Source organism: Pseudopipra pipra, chromosome 4, assembly GCF_036250125.1.
Source record: "Pseudopipra pipra isolate bDixPip1 chromosome 4, bDixPip1.hap1, whole genome shotgun sequence".
NCBI classification, from domain to species: Eukaryota; Metazoa; Chordata; class Aves; order Passeriformes; family Pipridae; genus Pseudopipra; species Pseudopipra pipra.
In genome coordinates this window covers 8,937,437-8,956,431 of record NC_087552.1, presented here as the reverse complement: position 1 = coordinate 8,956,431, position 18,995 = coordinate 8,937,437, and the positions used below count along the sequence as shown (strand labels likewise).

The following is an 18,995-nucleotide window of genomic DNA, read 5'->3' as shown; positions in this document are numbered from 1 at the left end:
AACCCCTAGATAATAAAATCTCCAAAGAATATCAAATGCCAGGCAGGTTGCTGCTGTTACAGAAATTGTCCTGATCCCCCTTCACTTAGGAGAAAGATGACCTAAACCCCTCTCTTTTAAATAAAAAAAAAAGCAATGCAACAGGAGAATGGTGGAAAAGCCAATATGTAAACTGTCATCTTGATGTTTCAGATTCAAATTCTTTAAGTTCACACAATATCCAAGTAATATTTTTCTTCATATAGGTTTTCACAAATGGGCTTCTACACAAGCACAACTCATTTTCTTGTGTGTCCCCTGTAAAAACTGTGTGCTCCACCACACCACCCACACAGATGTTCCCCACACAACACAGCAACTGACACAAGGAACACAGGGAGCTGTAACCTCCTGTGTTTCACTCAGAAACAGCTCAGCTAGTCTGGCTTCATTTGTAGTGAGCAATAATTTAAAAAGGATTTAATTGCCTCCTAAGCATTATGGCAACGTTGGTTTTAAATGTGCATTATTAATTTTAACTATCTTTTCATTTTGATGGTTCGCTTTACAATCTATATGTTAACTGTAGTAGATGAAATATGGCTCTTCACTAAGTTCCATTAGCTTCAACAGAGGCATAAATGGACAATTCTAGTGTCAACCAACAGACTACAAATTCAGCATTCCAGCTCTAACTCAGCCCAACTGACCAGAGACCAGGACCTAAGCACTGGTAGAAGGTATTCTCTATGAAATAACCTGGCTGTTCCAGTTAACTTGGAGCTCAAGTTCAGATATCAGCAGCTATATTTTTTGGAAAGAGGTCAACAAGTGAACGGGAATGCAGAGCAAACTGCCATAGCTCCCTCACCCTTCGTAGCGGTGCATCCAGGTAAAGGGTGAGACACACGGCTGGGGCTGGGGCTGGGGGATGTAGGATGGGGATTACTCTGCTGCCACCCATGTTCTGTGGATAAAAAAGTATTCCAGTCATTGCAGGCTCAATTCAGTATCTTTTGCAATCCATTAAGCCTTTTTTTTTCTTTTTAAAATGAGCTGTTACTCAAAGAAGTTTGTTAAAGCATTGCAAATAATATTTTATGAAAATAGCATTATAAATAGAGATTGTCTTATCCAGCCGAATACACTTCAGTACACAAATATGAAAATAGCATTTTTCTCATATATCTTTTCCTCATGAATTAGTTTAAAGGGAACTTTTTTTTCTTTTCTTTCATGGCTTTAGTGAAGAGATTTTGTGTTTCAAATCTTTGTATTCTGTAGAGCACATTTGGATAAAATAGCTCACATCCCAGATGTCCATGTTACATTTTATACAATTAATATGGGTTTTTTAAAAAGGAAGATGGAACATACTTGCTTTTTTACTTGAAAATATGTATAAATAGTTAAATAAGATAAACTCTTCCCTAATGCCAGTGAGTCCATTGGCTCTGGTGACCACTGTTTGTGTGCTTTATGCATGTCTGAAGAGTCCTGAAGGTGTAAGGTAAGAATGAGACCACACTCTGTCTGTCCAATTCAGGCATGTGACAAGACAGGGAAGGCAGGAGAATCTCCCACACGTGAAACTGCCAGTTGCCCCAGGGCAGAATTTGTCCCTAATAATGATATGCCACTCAGTATGGCTGAAATGCTCCTTCTGGGATCTACAAAACCCAAGATATAAATATTGTTTCTAAAATAAACCAAGAGCATTTGGACTGATGGGTACAATTATCCAGATTTCATGTGAAACAAAAAACCCAATTGTGAGCATCAGGTCTTCAGGCTGTGAATAAATTAGAGTAGGACAAAATGGAAAAGTTTTTAATTGTTGCACTGAAACTTTTCTGGAAACAGGCTTGCTTTCAGCTGAATAAATAACCCCCACAGACCATTAAAATCTTTCCTTCCTTTGAGAGTACATCTCTACTTCTAGAACAGATATGATTATGCAACCCCCCCTTTTTTGTATAAAAAAACCTACATAACCACATATATTGTCCTTTTCTTTTGTCTTGCACTAAGCACATTTCCATGTTTATATTCACTTAAACCAGTTCAAGAAACAAGGATTTCCAACCATGCCAAAAGTTGACAGTGCTGGATGCTCCACTGGCCATAACCTAAAGAACATGACAAACAATGTTACATACTCCAGGAAAAGTGGGCAAAATTGCGCTTTGCACTTAAATACAAAACTGCCACTTTTCAAATTTGAACACCTTGTTCTAGATCAACAACTTAAACAGATTATCACTCTTTTTCGAAAAAAATTTATTGACCAAATTGCTGATTTACACCTACTGCCTTATTAGCTTAATTTCAAGATTGGAAAATACATTATTAAAGGATATTTTGATGTTTGGAACATGTTTTGGTAACTATTTTCATATGGCAAGTGGGATGCCTGATGCAAATGCTGACATAACATGACAGTCACTGAAATAATGTTTCTCTGGTACTATTGAGTGCTCTGAGATTTATATGCTACGTGGACTTAGCTGATTCTCTGAAAAAAAAAACAAAACAAACAACTTTTCAGTTCTTTAGAATAACTATCCAAGTCTCAGTTTGTGTAAGCACTAGATAAAATTTCTCTCTATTTAGGACTAGCCTTGAGCATAGGCTTAAGTTTAAGCACTGACCTTAATCAACATGTGCTTTACATTAAGCACATGACTAAGAACGATTGTCTTTTGAATCAAGTCCTGCATTTTGTCATCAATGTTCTGTGGCACACAAGATACTGTTATGTGCATTTGATTTTCTGCTCTAAATGCTGACAATTTTCTTTTCCACCGTCAGCAACAGCCCGGTGGCACAGCAGATGCCAGATTTGATTTATCTCTGGTTGCCATTATTTACTACCGAAACAATGCTTTTTAGTTACTACAATTCAGCACAGAAAGTGCTAAGCTATATTCTGTAATGTACCATAAAAATACAAAGACAGTTTTCCCACAAGATACAGTGGGAATAAAGCATCTTTGTCTTTCTGTACTATTATAACCATATTATCTACCTGAAAATACTCAAGATAGTACATGACATCAACATTATAGTCAGAGAATCATGGAATATTTAATTTTGTAAGAGTTCTTATAATTAGGTACTGTGTTAAGACCAATTAAATAACTCCTAAATTACTCCTGATGTATGTCAAACTTACAGCACAGAACATATTCCCTAAGAGTATTTCCAAATTCTCCATCAACAACTTATTCTAATTGTATACATGTTCTAATAGCAAATTCACATTCTTCCCAATTTACCTATTATAAGCTGATAATTTCGGTACGATCCTTAGTAATACCAATATTTGATTCCTTTTTTTTTAATAAAATTTGCTTATATGCTTGCATGCAACAATAATTTCTTCTCTCTGATCTTCTTTTCTTCTTCCTCTATGTGTTTTTGGGGTAGTTTTTTTCAAAATTCACCATTTTTTATTGCACTCTCCCGAAATCTACAGTATATATCTCTTTAAGCTGACAAGCCCAAAAACTAACATGTCAGTTTGAGGATTAACCAATGCAGAATACACTACAGGCTGGCTACAGCGTGACTTAAAATTTTCAGTGCCCTGGGGAGAAGAGGAGGGATATGAACACTTCTCTTAAATTGCTCTTAAGTGCCTAAGTTCCCTATAGATTCAAGGGAGAAGTAGACATGTAGATCACCATTTGGTGGCCTTCGGAGGTACCTAAATTATTCACGCTGGATTTGGCCTGAAATAATTAAATTTACTTGTTCTTACATGAGATAACATGCAGTACAGCATTACATCAGCACCACACTGGGTATTCCTACACAATTTATGTGTGCCATGATGTCTATTCCAACACTCCTCTCTCCTATCAGGGATCAAGTGTCATTAGGACCTGACAGGTATGTTCTGACTCTTTTTATGAATATTTTATTTTCTGTTTCTAAAGCACACTGCTTTTCATGAGCAGCATACACTCCGATTTCAGAGTCCTTCCCAGTTTACCAAGATAACACACTTAAGTGCATCACATAACCTTCTCACAAGCCTTTCAAAACTTGCCTTTTTCAAAAACACATATTGGCTTGGTTTCTATCCATAAATGCAGTTTGCCCGTCACCCTTCTTTGTCACTTAAGACTACCAGAATGGAATGATTTATATTCACATTATTAAAATTTCTCAACCATATCAAGCAATATATTGGGGCCATAGAGTGTGATCATATCCAATCTGCTTTCAGGAATGGTCCCTGGCATCATGTCCCAGACTTGTTAGGGAAAAAAGTGAGTTGACAGAGGCCAGAGAGTGTAAGAGTACAAACCATAACATTCCAGTGGTGGGAAGGATCCTATTTAATTCAATAGAGCAGCCATAAAGAATATTGGAAGTACAAAGCACACTGTCCTTTATCTCGTGTAGAGCAGGAAAAAGTTATTACTGCATCTCATTTGTAAGGTAGAACCCTTTTAGATCTCAGTTCCTATCAATGCCCACAGCTGTGTGCAGCTCTATTCAATTGTCATCTAAATTTCAATCGAGAACAGATGGATGTCAAATTAAAGCCCAAAAAGGCAACTAAAAAAGTCACAAAGTGGCAGAATTTTACTCTCACTAAAGATGAATCCACAATATCAGCATCTATAAAATTCCTTATGAATAAAGAAAGGTTGCGTTCCAGCAGTTTCATAATGAATCCTTTTCCAGGGCTGAATGCAGCCGTGATGCTGGAGGTGAAAAGATAAAGTCAGAAGACTCGGCTCACTTGCAAAAACAGGAGTCTGTCACCCCTGTAACTTCTTGGGTGAATCTACTCTGCATCCTCTATTTTTCCTTTCTAATCTACATTACTTCTGATAACCTGTGAAAGTGTCATGTAAAATAGCATCATTTACATATATGAAATAGATTCATGTGTATGCAAGAAATGCAGATTTACTCTTGAAATTCATACATGCATGTAACTTTCAGGCAGAATTTGGCAAGCAAGTTCTGAAAATTTGTCTCCCCTTTCTTCAACCAATAAAGAAATTGAAGAAAGAAATCAAATCACCTCAGAAGAGTTTGGATTTTCAGTGGATCCATATCATATTTAGTTCTTCCAACATTTCACTAGGTATTGAAGTTAAAAATAATATTCTAATTGTATCTCCTACTTCCTCTACAAGACGGTACCAATACATAATTTTTCACTCTTCTGCCCTCACCACACTATGTTTCTAAAACAAATACATTCACAGTTACTTCCCAGCAGCAATCATTCCACTGCTAGCACGGAACTGTAGATTCTCAGTGGCTGGTGCACAAATAGAGCTGTTTACAGGCTTGCCAGATAAACAGCAATGCTGATCCCCACAGTGTGCTTGTCCTAACACCATAAACAGATGCAGCTCCCTCTCTTACTGGCTATTTGTTGCATTCTTTAAATGGTTTTTCCTATTTTTTCTACTTTGGTCAAGGGGAAAAAAAATAAGAAAAAGAAAAGGAAGTCCTCAAAACTTATAGCAGCGGAAATGACTGTGGAAAATTAATTATTGTGTACAGCAAAAGAGCCAAAACAAGTATAATTTCCTCTGCTCTGTAAGCCAAGAAGTTCCTTGGATAGAGGCAAGCAGAGAGGAAAAGACTTTGCTGTGCACAGACCCAAGATTAAGCACATATTCAGCTCTCTAGCTCCTGACTGTCACAATAAGGAGGTTTGTATATTGAAGAGCAGCATTTATTTATAATTAATAGAATTTGCCTATCAAAAATAAATAACTTTCGTGCCTTTGAAAATTTTAGCTGCAAACATCTCATTGCTTTCCAAAGAATCTTGTGTCCCTAAGTGGCTAAATTACTTTTGTCACAGGATTTAGATTTATAGGACAAGAGGCATTTTTGAATTTTAAATCAGTGTTACACAGTAATCTTAAAAATTACTTTAAAGTTTCAAGCAATCTTTTTGCTTCTTCATATTCCACTGGTAGGAATCCAGAAAATGGTAGTTCATCATTTAAAAAAAAACACCTCCACAGATGGTATGTTCACAGCAGACATAAGCACTCTCAAAATTGACATAAATGAATAAATATAGCACTAGTCTGAGATAGTTAAGATATACAAGACTTCTATGCGTTCCAGTCAGAACTGGTAAAAACAGACTTTTACAGCTATTAGAAGAAAAGAAATAATTCAAACTGTATATTTTTAAGAGAAACTAAAAATATAATTTTCTTTCATATAAAAGTTACTCTTTTTTTTAAACTTTTTCAATTATTTTCCTGCACTGTAGTTGCAAAGAGCTCTAAAGACATCAAAGATAAAAGATGTTATGTAAATCTGAAAGTGGGTACCATTTTTAGTCAGTATTTTGTACAGTATTGGGTACTGTTAATTCTGTCCAAGGCCACAGTTATACAGAAACTGAAGCAAATAGTATTTAAATATAAGACCTGACACCTGTGCTTTAAAATTAAAAGAAGAATGCTTATTTCTTTTCCTTATATTATTTCCATAAAAATTGAATAAAATAATGCAATTTATAGGTTTTATTGGGCTACAGCCAAGTTATCTTTGCATATTTATATATTCTTCTCTAATTTGGCTTTCTGAACTATCCAGTTCAGCAGTTCAGTACTGCAACTATACGCTGCAGTAATGCTCTGTGTGTGTTCTCCCCTTGAGCAAGAGCTGCAAGAGGAATACATTTGGATGAACAATGCAAACCAGTCGTGAATGTGAGATAAAAATACCTTTCAGAGGTTATGCAATAAACACTGAACAGTGAATCACAGAAGTGGTTTATTAAAAATCATAGAGTACCTACAATCACGAGGAAAAATACATCACAGTCTTGCTCTCCCCCTATTGTATTTTAATTAGTGCAACTGTTTTATTTCAGGTTTGGGTTTGGTTTTTTGGTAAGCTTTATTTACCTAATATTTACCTAACACAGACGATGTATCTGAAGTAGAAAAACTGAGGTATGAGTGAATAAATCTCAGCGTTTCAAATAAAGCAAAAATGGGAATGCTCTATCAGACTTCTTAAAAAAGTTTTCAATTAGGTTTCTTAGCATTATTAGAAGGTGGCTTTTCAACTCAGCCTCCACTTCTGCTGAGCCATTTTGTACGTGCAAAGTCATTCTCATCTGTGCAGAAATGAGGGCTGTATCCTGTACCAGAGATAAATTCCTGAATATAGGTGAGGAGTTTCACTCTCTGTGGCAGGATATCCACACGATTTTAACATTCTTTCTGACTACAAAACTATTCACAAAAGAACAACTCTTTGACTGTGCACATACCATTTGTTCATTCATGTCAATAAAAATTCTGTTTCACTACAACTTCTTTTTTTCTTTAATCCAGCATTGCAATGTTTTTTTCTTCTTAGCCCGAGAACTGTAATATGTACATGCAATTTATTGGTGCTAATTTCTTTGCCTTTATTTCTGTGCCTTTTTACTTCAAGTCTGTGTGAAAACCACAAATTGAATTAAGAAATGATTAATGAAGGGATCAGACAATTCACAAATCTATACCTGATTTGTATTAGAAATCAAGTAGGCTAATTTTAAAAGCAAAAATGGAGACAGGCCTCATTTTTAAAAATTAATCAAGTGTCCCATTCAAAATAACTGTTATTGATGTTTATGCAAATGGAATACTATAATGTCCCTTACAGCTGTGATAGAACACAACACAAAAGACCACCCAAACAATTTCCAGAAATGACATATAACTAAACAAAAAAAACAAAGAAAATTCTTCTTCCATCATACTGAATGCACAAAATTGTTTTTTCCTTCTCTTTCTTGTTTTTAAGTTGTTTCAAGACAGTAAAGACTTCTTGCTTAAAATATTTTTTCATATATTCATGTCAAATATCAGCAGAAAATGTTCTATTACATATCCTGACAGGCAGAAATAGGCCTTTATGATCCTATCCAGATCAAAATACACAATAAATATTTACATGCATTTTTTTATTCCTTTGATAAATAATCAAAGGATTGTGAGACACTTCTTGTCCTGGCATAAAGACATGAACATTTTTCTTCTCTAGGTCATTTGTTCTAATCTAATTCAGGGAGATGTATAATGATCTAAGTTAAAATGTGCTCTGTGTTACCCCTGTGGCAGATTATCTGAAATAAAAAGATTGTCCGATTCCTAAACATTCAACCATGCAAAGACTTCCAAAAGCTTTTTCATTTTATTTGTAAACCAACTTGACTTGGTTAGGTCAAGTTGAGCAGGTGATAAGTATTTTGTAGAACAAAAGCATCAGATTACATCTGTCCTTTCACAGAAACACGGGGACTTGTGCTCAGACCCAGCTGCGTTCAGACCTTCATGGTACCTCCACTGCAGAGTCAGTGGCAATCCAGGATAAGAAGCAGAGGCATGGAATGAGACCAAGCTCACCTTTGATTTCTTTGGATGATACTAACTAGTCTCATCCAAATCATTTGACTCTGCACCTATCCAAGGGAGTGCTGATGCTTAGTAACCAGGCCACACAAATCCAAATGTCCAAACAAAGGGATTTTTTTGCCCCCTTCCAATTCACTTTGCTCATGCACCAGCTCTTTGGGGAAGAGAGCAGCTTTTTTATTCTCTGTGTCCTACCTAACATGATAAAATCCTGGTTCATATATAAAGTATGTTGATGGTCTTGGTAATAATTACCATGATAATAATACAGTTCCATCAGTGAGAGTGAAGACTCTTGGGTGTATGTAGAAAGTGTTGCAGAGCTAATTAGGGGGCTACTTTATAACACAATTATTATTCCAGAATGTCTCTTTGTATAAACACTGTTATTCCTTGCAGTAAATTGTGCCATTATGTAGTTTATTTTAACCTGCTTTCAAAGTACATTAAGTATTGCCAAAGTAATTTTATTTTAGAGCAAAGTAAGCATTTCTACATGGGAAGTTAACATATTATGGCAATTTTTGGCTAGTTTTAGTATATTTAAAAAAACCCCAACTTTTTAAGAGGAAGAAAAATTATTCTATCACTAGTGTCAGTAGGTAACTTTAGGAAAGCTCTAAAGTTTTACAAAAGAACTCTCCATCTAGAATAAACCACAATTACATTAAAAAAAAGAAAAGCTATTTCTTAGCAATTATAGATCAAAATACTCCTGAGGTGGATGTAATGTTGCTGTTTCCACTGTTACTGTCTCAGGACGTGGTTCAAAGTATTAGAAATAGAGCAGAATCAGACTGATCACGTATTCATTGTGAAGACAGTCTCTGTTAGATATCCTACAGAATGTGGTACAACAGAGTTTGAATCTTGGATTCAGGGTTTTGATGACTATAGTAATATTAATTATAAAAATAATGGATAATATAACTGCCACCGAATGAAAAATTATATAGAAATTGTTAGAATCTATTTTAAATATATTACACAAATATATAGGAATTGTTTAAAAGCTACATTTTATTTTCCTCACCAGTGTTATTCCACTTATTTTATTTCTCCAATCAAATTCCGAATCCCTTTCATGTTTTATGAACATTCAAGTCATTATGAAAATTTCTTAACTGTCTGCAGAAAGGCAGTGTTCAAACCATGTGGATGAACAAGAAGTAGTAAGTGTTAGTTACACAGTAAGAAGAACATGCAAGTTAGAAGAATCCTGGAGTCACTCTATGAGAAAACTGTTTTCAAAACCCCTAAAGTTTACTGATCCCATCACAATTTTATAACTTGTGCTCATTATAATAAAACATATATAAAAATATATATTCTTCAAAATATACTATTTGAGTACAAGGAGATCTACTTTCAGTATACTCTGCTCAGTATAATATGCAGAATTTGTATTTTCATGAGTGAATCCAATGGCTTAGACCAGCATGGTGAAAATTTGATAATGGAACACAAAGAAACCCTTTCAGGTATGAGGGTTTATATATTTTTCTACATTATAATTTGTAATATAGCTGCTGCTGTTTTCACTTAACCAAGCAATGACCAAAACCTCAGGCAACAAAGAACCAAATACCCAAATGCTCACCATTAAGCCTTTAGTTTCAATCATGCCACAAAGTTTGAGAGGTTGCTGTATTATTTGTGTCAAAAGGGTATCACTGTATCAAATGTGTATGATCTGATCAGATCACGACCTGGTTGTCCTTCAGCTGTTTTGCTGCCTTGCTGCTCTCTCGTTATTGAGAACAGCACACGAAAGCGCCCAGCTCACCTTCTCTGTTTTCATGCAGCTTCCTTTACCTCATGTCCCTATCACAGCTTGTCTAAATCTGTTAGTACTAAGCTTTTAATATGACTTTGCACAAAATATCTTCAGTATTGTTGCCGTTATGCCATGTGTTTCTATGGAATGAACAGACTGTCTAGAGCAACATAGTGACATGTTCTGTGTAAGGGTTTTGTAATATTTTTTTTAGTGTATTTTCAATTCAACTCCTTTTTACAACCTGGCATCTTATTTCCTTCCTGCTGGCTTTGTACATTGGGGGACACTTCTCAGGGAATTATTCTATGGTCTTTTTCCTCAAGATGAGTTCAAATTTCTCATGATTATATAAATCACATTTCTTTATCTAAGTTTCTGTACTGAATATAATCATTTGAACACAGTGCAGGAATCACCAAGCAGACACAGTGTTATGGCACCATGAAAGCTCCACGTAGATCTACCAGTTAATATTTGCAGCTATTCACTAACAGCACAGCTCCAGTGAGTGAGTTGGCTCAGCTATTTCACTGTGCTGATATGGCTCTGCAGCTTCCCATTCCAAAGCAAGCTAGCTTGGAAGCAGATGGGGTTTTCTGGACCACACCTCACTGCACAACATGGGTATATGTAGTCTATTAGAGACTCAATGGACCTAAACCACTTCATGTCATCTGGAAACACCACCCCTTTTTCTCATTGCTCTTTCTAGATAATTAATTTTTTTAAACTCCATAGATCTCTGCATAAACACTTGGGAAACTCGGCTTCTGCTGAAATGTTCCATTTATCCTTATGATTTTTTCCTCTTAGGCACAGAGAGTCTGGTAATGCTTTGCCCTGTGACAACATGATTACTTTAGGAGCTTCTACTACACAGAAGCTGTGCAAAGGCTTTTTTTTGACAGTTCAAATACACTTTTTTGATTAATTCTCACTCTTATCAAAATTCTAATAGATTGAGAATCTTTCTTGTATGACTTTCCTGGACAGATGCCAGTTACTTTGTTCCTAAAACCCCTAAGTTACAAATTTATGTACTATGCTGAGGCTTCTCACTGGTCTCTAATTTACAAGATAAACACAACTTCTGACATTCTTCGGTTACTAGCTTTTGTTAGAAACTCAAAATTAAAGAAACACATAATCCACTGACTTCTTCCTATTTGTTTTAGCCAATTTTTCAACATCGTCTTCATGACTCAGTCTGGCACATTTATTTGAAATGGTTACCTGGGATGGGTGCCTTCCTAAATACACCTGTCTGTCTTTCTCTGTCCCTCCTCAATAAATATAAATGAGAAGAAACAGTTTAGAATCTCTGCCACATCCTTGTCCTCACTAACTGCAGCTCAAGAGACCTACCAATTCTCTCCTTGCTTCCTACACCTGACATCTTAGAAGCTGTCTGTATTTCTTTGCATGCCTTTGGCTATTTGCTCTAAGAAGTCCCTCTTATGCTCACTAATTACTACCCTAAAATTTACTTGCTGGAATTTATGCTCTTTTCTGATGATTTTGTTTTAGAATCTTTCTTTTTTTGAGACCTTTTTAGTTCAAATAGGTTTTTTGCATTCTGCAATATATTTTTCTTCTTTGCTACTCATTTTTCATGTGGCCATTTTCATACATGTTATAACTTTTTATACAGTATTTTTGCTGAATATGAGGGTTCTGTTTCATACATTTTAATCATATCTTTTAAAAAATCATTCTACTGACAAAATGACTTTGATACGGTCTTCTGTGTTAAGAAGCTGAAATTATTTTTATTTTTAATTGCAATTACCCAGTGGTTCAACTAAAGTTCCTTCCTGGATCAACTTCCTCTTATGCATTTCTCTTGCTTTATTCACTGAATAAATTATTAATTATAAATTATTTACTCATTGCTACAAGTGCTGCAGTCACTTTTTGTTGCCCCTGTTCTTTGCTATACAAATATAATCTAAATTAAATACTAAATAAGGGAAAATAACCCAGAGAAGCATTACTCTTGTTTTGTAAAAGTTTCAACTTTGAGGATCGGCGGAAAAAAGCAAAACTAAATCTGGATTCTCAAGTGTGGAATATGTAATAACAGTCGTTTATATATGGTTACTCCTGGCATTTTACTTCCATTTTTTTATGCCCTTGTACCAGAAAAGTGTAAAATGTAAACTGTCTATATGTAAAGACATTGTTCAACAAAACTACTCATGTTAGTGTAACAAAATTTAAAATCCCCAAACTATCAACAAAAGAAATATGTCATTGTTATTTGAAATAAAACTCCAAAGCCTACAACAAACCAGAACAGAACTACTATTGTGGCATCACCAGATAACAATAATCATGTCAATGTCCATACTGCACTAGAACTTGGTTGTTATAGGACCATTTAAGGATGTACCAACTTGTTAAATTAAAGTAACAGTGATGGAATCAGTACTGCTAAATTACGGCTCAGTGTCAAAGAATGTTTTGTAGAAGTAAATGATGGAAGACCAGTTTGAGAAAGACAGACTCATGAGTTGTTAGGTCATACCGAAATCTCACATTGGACTTCAGAATATGACCAGATGACTGACACCTGATATTTTACCTACACAAAATAAGCTGATCGTCTCAGGACAGGTTTTGCAGGAACGGCTTTCACATATCAGAACTGGTAGTTGAATTTAGAAGTTTTCAGTAAAGCAAATCTAAAGACTGAAGACGTAAAAAGACCTCTCCTGAAGAACTGAAATACCAGGACAGCTAATTAAGAAGGGAGAACTGAGCTGTCTATGCTGAGAATGATCTGTAGCAAAGATCTTCACACGTCAGGACTGCCAGCACAGCACCCCTCTGAACAGCTGAATGCTCTACAAAAATAAATAAATTATTAGCATTCAGAGAGATTCTTTTTTTTTATTCCAAATCTGCTGTCCTAGAAGACCTTTGCTGCTTTAAAAAGGGTTGGTAATGCAATGTTAATGTCTTTGGCTTATTTGGATGAGATAAACATCATAAACTCTTGAAGTAAAGGAGATTACGGTCTCTAATAAAATAGAGAAGGCAGCTAAACAGAATGAAAAGACATATTAGATCAAAGTGTTACTCAAGGGCTCTACAACTGGCTCAGACTCCAAAAGGAATTATGAAGGTCTTTTTGAGATCTATCACACTCTTTCATATCACCTAACTATAGTTGAAAGGCGACTAAAGAAAGAGGCAAGATTTTGGAAGGAGACAGAAGGCACAGAGGAGCACTGACAAGAGTCAATACTATGTAGGCAGAAAGATGATCAGACTTAGGGCAAAAGTTTTTATCTTCTTGTTTCTAAGCCCTTAAACTATGTAAATAGCTACTTCAAAATAATACACGTACTGTTTATTCACCAGATACTTCTCAATCGTAAAAAAATGCTCCCAGGAAAGTTATCTCAATTTAATTCTAGTCTTATGAAAACGTTAGCCTGGCAATGCCAATTTTTAAACCATCTATCCAAGAAAACTTTGAAAATAATCCAGCATTAGAAAACAAAATTGAGCAACTCCCCTACTAATATCAGCTCATACTTTTGCTGTTCAAAGTCGTGTCATACTAAAAACAATCAAGGTTTTATCTTTTTTAAAAAGGCATTGAACAATGCCTTCTTCAGTGGTGCCTGAATCCAAGAGAAGCCATTTTTCCCCGCTGCTCCTAAAATTGTGTCTGTTTTATTCCTACCATGAATAGCAGAAAGAGCTAGTCTTTATTCCCGCAAAGGGAACACTTTCATACAGCTTTTTGAACGGTACTTACTCAAATATGGTGGTTTGTAAGGCGCTCGTGTATTAGACAGCAGTCCATCCAACTCCTTCCTCTCCAGACTGTTGTGAAGGGCCTTCTCTTTGCCAAAGGTGGAGAAGGACCTTTCTGCCCCCGGCTGGGCTTCTGGTGTTTCAAACACTTCAGTGTCTGGAACGGAGTCCATGCCAGGTACGTGCAGATTGCTGCGGTAATCTGCAGCTTGGCGTCCATCAGATGGGACAAAGGAAGGCATCCAGCACCGATCTGAGTGGCCCAGTGCTTTACATTCCTCCGTGCAATTGGAGAAGAGATCCATGCCTGCAAGCATGAAAGAAAAAGAAACTACAGATATAAGCTTCAGCATCACGAACAGCTGCTGACAGATTACGCCAAGGAAAGAGAAGTGGAAAGGGAAAAGGTGTAAGAACTTCATCCACTAGTTTCATCTCCTCAACGTCAACTACAAAAAAATCTGACTGTCTGGTCTTCAGAAGTCAAAGGCATCCTTTAACAAGTGTAACTAAATGCCAGAATGTCACACACATAAAAAAATACCACAACAAGAACAGCATTGGTGGTTCTATCTCACAAAATCCCTTGCAGATCTTGCTGTTTAGAACCCATTCATACAAGGTTCGATTCCGCTTGTAGGTGGATGTCTGTGGTTCACCGGTTGAAAATACTTGTTTAAGAACATGAAGGAATTGTTTCTCTAACAATATCTCTGCAAATCTATCTCTGACCAAAGAAATTAAGTGTCCAGATTGAGGAATCTCAGATTTCATTTATGAAAATGAACCATTAATGAGTCCTATAAAGGAACTATCTGTGCTATACTGGCATACAGATAGAGCCCACTGATATTAAAACCAGATGTTACAAAGCAAGAATCCAGCTTTCAAGGGATCGGCATAGCTTCTTTAATCAATTGTTACAGCACTCTTTCAGAGATAGTTTTCATTGCTACTGCAGCAGTCCTTACTATCACCAAGTCATCCAAGAAATGGGACAGGATCCTATAATAAAATACTGCAATTAGCAGTACAAAGGTATCTGCAGTCCTATGTGAGGTGGCTGAGGAAACTATCGAAAAGATTGTTAGTACGTCTCCTCTATAAACAAACACTTGTCTGTGCCAACATGGAACCGTTTGCTTACAAATCCTTTAATGATACTAAGATTTCAAATGACAAGCTATGCTGCTGCTGTCTCCTTTCAGATTGGCCTTCCAGAGGAACAATTCCTGGCTAAGAGTTATTAAGTTGTTAGATTATACTTGTTTTGAGAGGACTGGTGTATGAAATCATAGGCATAGAGTAAAATAAATAAATCTCAAGTTGGTTTGTCCTGCTTTTGTCTGGGATAGAGTTCATTTTCTTCCCAGTAGCTGTTACAGTGTTGTGTTTTGGATTTAATATGAGAATAATGCTGATAACACATTGATGTTTCAGTTGTTGCTCAGCAGCACTTAGCCTAACTCAGGGACATTGCCCATGCTCTGCCGCTGAGGAAACGCACAGGAAGCTGTGAGGGAGGATGCCAGGACAACTGACCCAAGCTGGCCAAAGAGCTGTCCCATACCACAGAGCATCACGCTCAGTACATAAACTGGGGAGCTGTCAGAGAGGCACCGATCGCTGCTCAGGGCTGAGCATCGGTCAGCGGGCGGTGAGTGACTGTAGTGTGCATCACATCACTTCTTTGTCTTCGGTGTCATTCCTCTCTCTCTCTCTCTTTTTTGTTACTGTTATTATTACATTCACTTTATTTAAATTATTACACTATTCTTATCTCAGCCTGCAAGGTTTATTTTTTTCTGATTCTCCTTCCCACCCCACTGGGGTGAGAGGACTGAGCAAGAAGTTCTAGGGTGCTTAGTTGCTGTTTGGGTTACATCAACACAATGTTCAACATCTTACAGAAAAGCAGAACAGTAAAGAAACATCCTTTTCTTGTATTTATAAGGAGAACTGAGTGTCTTAGGTGCATGTCAGAACTGAACTAAATCTGTTATAAACACTGCATTTACAAGCATTGCATTAGAATTACAAAAAATGACACTACTTGTAACAGAAATAGGAAAAAACTTTGAACAGTTGTAATAAGATTCATGTAATGTAGTTCATTCACCAGCCAACATTGTAAAGAACTGGATTAGCTTGATCTCCAATGTAAGGATTAGTATTAAGAATTCTACCACTGTTTTGAGCTATAATTTGACTTATATTAGTAATATTTATGTAATACCTCACACTACAAAAAACAATCTTTTCAGCAAGGAAGAATCATTATGAGCAACCAACAAGTGCTTGAGTACTAGAGGCAATCATTTAGACAGAAAAAAAAAACATGAGGAAATGAAAAGAAAGGTTTTTATCTCAGATTAATCTCATTTTATAATGACTTTTTAATTTGAAATTAAGCAATATACAATGCCAAGTCCAGTTTAGATTAGAACCTTGCATTGATAATTGGCATGCAGAAGTCTGAAAACAAATTACTGATCAGTGAACTGTTGAAGAATGCAAATGTGAACTGCAGATATGATTAAGGAATCAGATGAAGATCATCACGCGAGGAGAAAAATAGTCTAAATATAAATTCTGTAGTGGTATTAGCTATCAAAAACTGAAAAGAAATATTTAGATGCAGCTTCCCAGAAAGAAATTAGTATCTAACAATGTCTATAAAACCGTGTGTGTATATCTTATATATTGAAATGTCTCAAGAAAAATATTTCTTATGCAAGAAAAGACACATTTTATGAATCTAACTTTTTGCCATTCCAAAGATTTAAGGGACAATAAACACAAAATGGTTATTTCAATTTACAGATTTCCTAGGAAAGTTACATGTAAGCAACAAATAGCCCTACATTTAATAGGAAATGATTACAGTTACATTTTGCTAACAGTGTATCAGTGACCATATTCATTCAACCTTTTCTGAAAGACAGCAGGAGAAAGAAAAACTTAAGGATAAATATTAAATTATATACTTTATTCAATGAGGAGGGAGAGATTACAATAATATTGTTTTAAATACATATATTCAAATATAGACTCTTTTCTTCCCTTCATGGATCTTTATTTCCCCTGGAAAATTACCCTCCATTTTACTATTTTCTTCTCACATCAACTGCTATACTGCAAAATGTCTCAACCCAAATATTATTTTTTTTGTTCCCTTTTGAATACTGCTTGTCTACTGCAGTGTACTGAACAGCATTATATAACAGCTTATTACAAAAGAGATGTTATAGCCACCATAAATCAGGATTTTAAATAAACAAAGTAATGAATGTAGGAGATATAAAATGTAAGCCTGTACAGCAAACTTTTTCCCCCTTGAAGATGAGAACTTGTAAAAAGAAAAAAAGATTATATACATCTGAATTTTAATATACACTCCTGGAACACACAGCTGGAATGTAAATGCTTGTTTAGGATGGGAACAAAATGTACAGAGAGGTAAGGGTTAGGAATTGCTCCAGCTTCAATCAGTCACAACATTCCCTAAGAGTTTAGTTGAACGGGTAGAGAACCAAGCCCTTGGGTTTAGTATTTTGACAGAAAAGAAATTCAAATTAGAAGCCTAGTTTCAAAATCCCTGGGCACCCATGTCTATTTACACTGCCTGTGGTATGAATGCTGCCTATTCCTCCTCTACCCTCTTCCTGTGGGTCATAGTATAGAATTCTCTGGTTCTAATTGAAAAACATTTAACACAGGGCTGGGGGCAGGTAAAGGCAGTTTGCTATTTTCCAAGAAGGAAGGACATATCATGGTAAATGAAGCAAGACACTCAGCACAGAAATCCTTCATACACCAAGAATCATGTTTTTGATTTATAACAAAAAGAAATGTTCAGCAGTATAACACTTCCATCTCAACTCCCTCATAAAGGTAGTTAAATATATGTGATCCTTCTGAACTAAACTATTCATCATAATTGAAAATCCACAATAAAGAAAAATGCTTTTTATTTTTCACTTAGTGATCCTAAGTTGGACCTTGCAGATTAACTGAGATTTTAAAGGTGACTCTGAAATATGAATTTCAAATGCCCTTTGTGGATACAAACAGATAGAATGGAGCACTGAAGTTCTGAAAATGATAAGCATTGCACTATTCCAAATACAGCATACATATAGAAACTGATGGCAAAGGTCACTAGTTCATTCCTATTGTTCAAGTCTTATTACCAGATGGGTCAATGGCCAATATGAGCTTTCACACAACCTTAACTTTGCAGATTCTGAAGTAAAACAAACCCACGGCCCTCACTCAAAAGCTGCCAAAAACTAGGGAAGGAGTTATGTATTGTTTGATGTCTGCATCTGAATTACCTGAACTCAGGTGCTTTGAATCACATACTTGGTAGCACCGCATTTTGGAAGCAAACTCCCAAATTGCTTCCTTTTCATATTTCAAAAGGAGAAAATCAAAATTTCTATGTGCATGAGTTTTAATTGGTTTGAAAGACCATTTCAGTCAAAGCAAAAATTAGGCCTAAACACAATTAGAAATAATGTTTCCTTCTTAGTTTAATTAAAGGAGAAGAACCATACACCAAGCCTTTAGAGCAAGAAGTGAACATGTTCTTATGTATTACTGAGTAAATGATGTAATAAAACAGAAAAATACAAATTGAATGTTAACGAAGTATTTTTGCAATACCATTATTGAAAGGGATTTTTTTTTCCCCAACATGTGTAATTTTTTCAGAACTTTGCCTTTTACTTGGAATTAAATGGCATTTCCCATTTCTTCTGTGCTAGCTATATGCAAGATAGGTGTGATGCAGGGAACCAGGCCTCCTTTTCAGAGCTCCATTACCAGGACAACTGGTTAGATTATCACTGAGAAAGTTACTCGTTTCCCTATGATTCATGTTTTGTGTTGGTAAATACGGATAATGACATTAACCTCCTTAGAGGAAGACTATCTACTGAAGAACTGGACTTCATGAAACAGTTATTATCAGTCCTTCTTGCTAAATAATTGGTGCACTGCTTTGAATAAAACTGACTTAATCTGCATGAGAACATGAATAAAGACTCAAATAT

General features: G+C 35.8%; 1 protein-coding gene across 7 annotated transcripts in view; it reads right to left on the bottom strand.

Annotated features, from left to right (window-relative positions):
* Positions 1–18,995, bottom strand: part of PCDH10 (protocadherin 10) — a 34,173-nt gene that overhangs the window by 5,052 nt on the left and 10,126 nt on the right. For 2 of the 7 annotated variants that reach the window (XM_064651535.1, XM_064651536.1), the window contains exons 4-5: positions 13,940–14,269; positions 851–946 (exon numbers count right to left, since the gene is read on the bottom strand). The exons of 1 other annotated variant lie outside the window; for it this stretch is intronic. In XM_064651535.1, coding sequence (XP_064507605.1) covers positions 851–946; positions 13,940–14,269 — 426 coding nt within the window. The remainder of the gene's footprint in view (positions 1–850; positions 947–13,939; positions 14,270–18,995) is intronic. 4 more of the 7 variants (XM_064651538.1, XM_064651539.1, XM_064651537.1 and 1 more) reach the window with 3 other exon arrangements.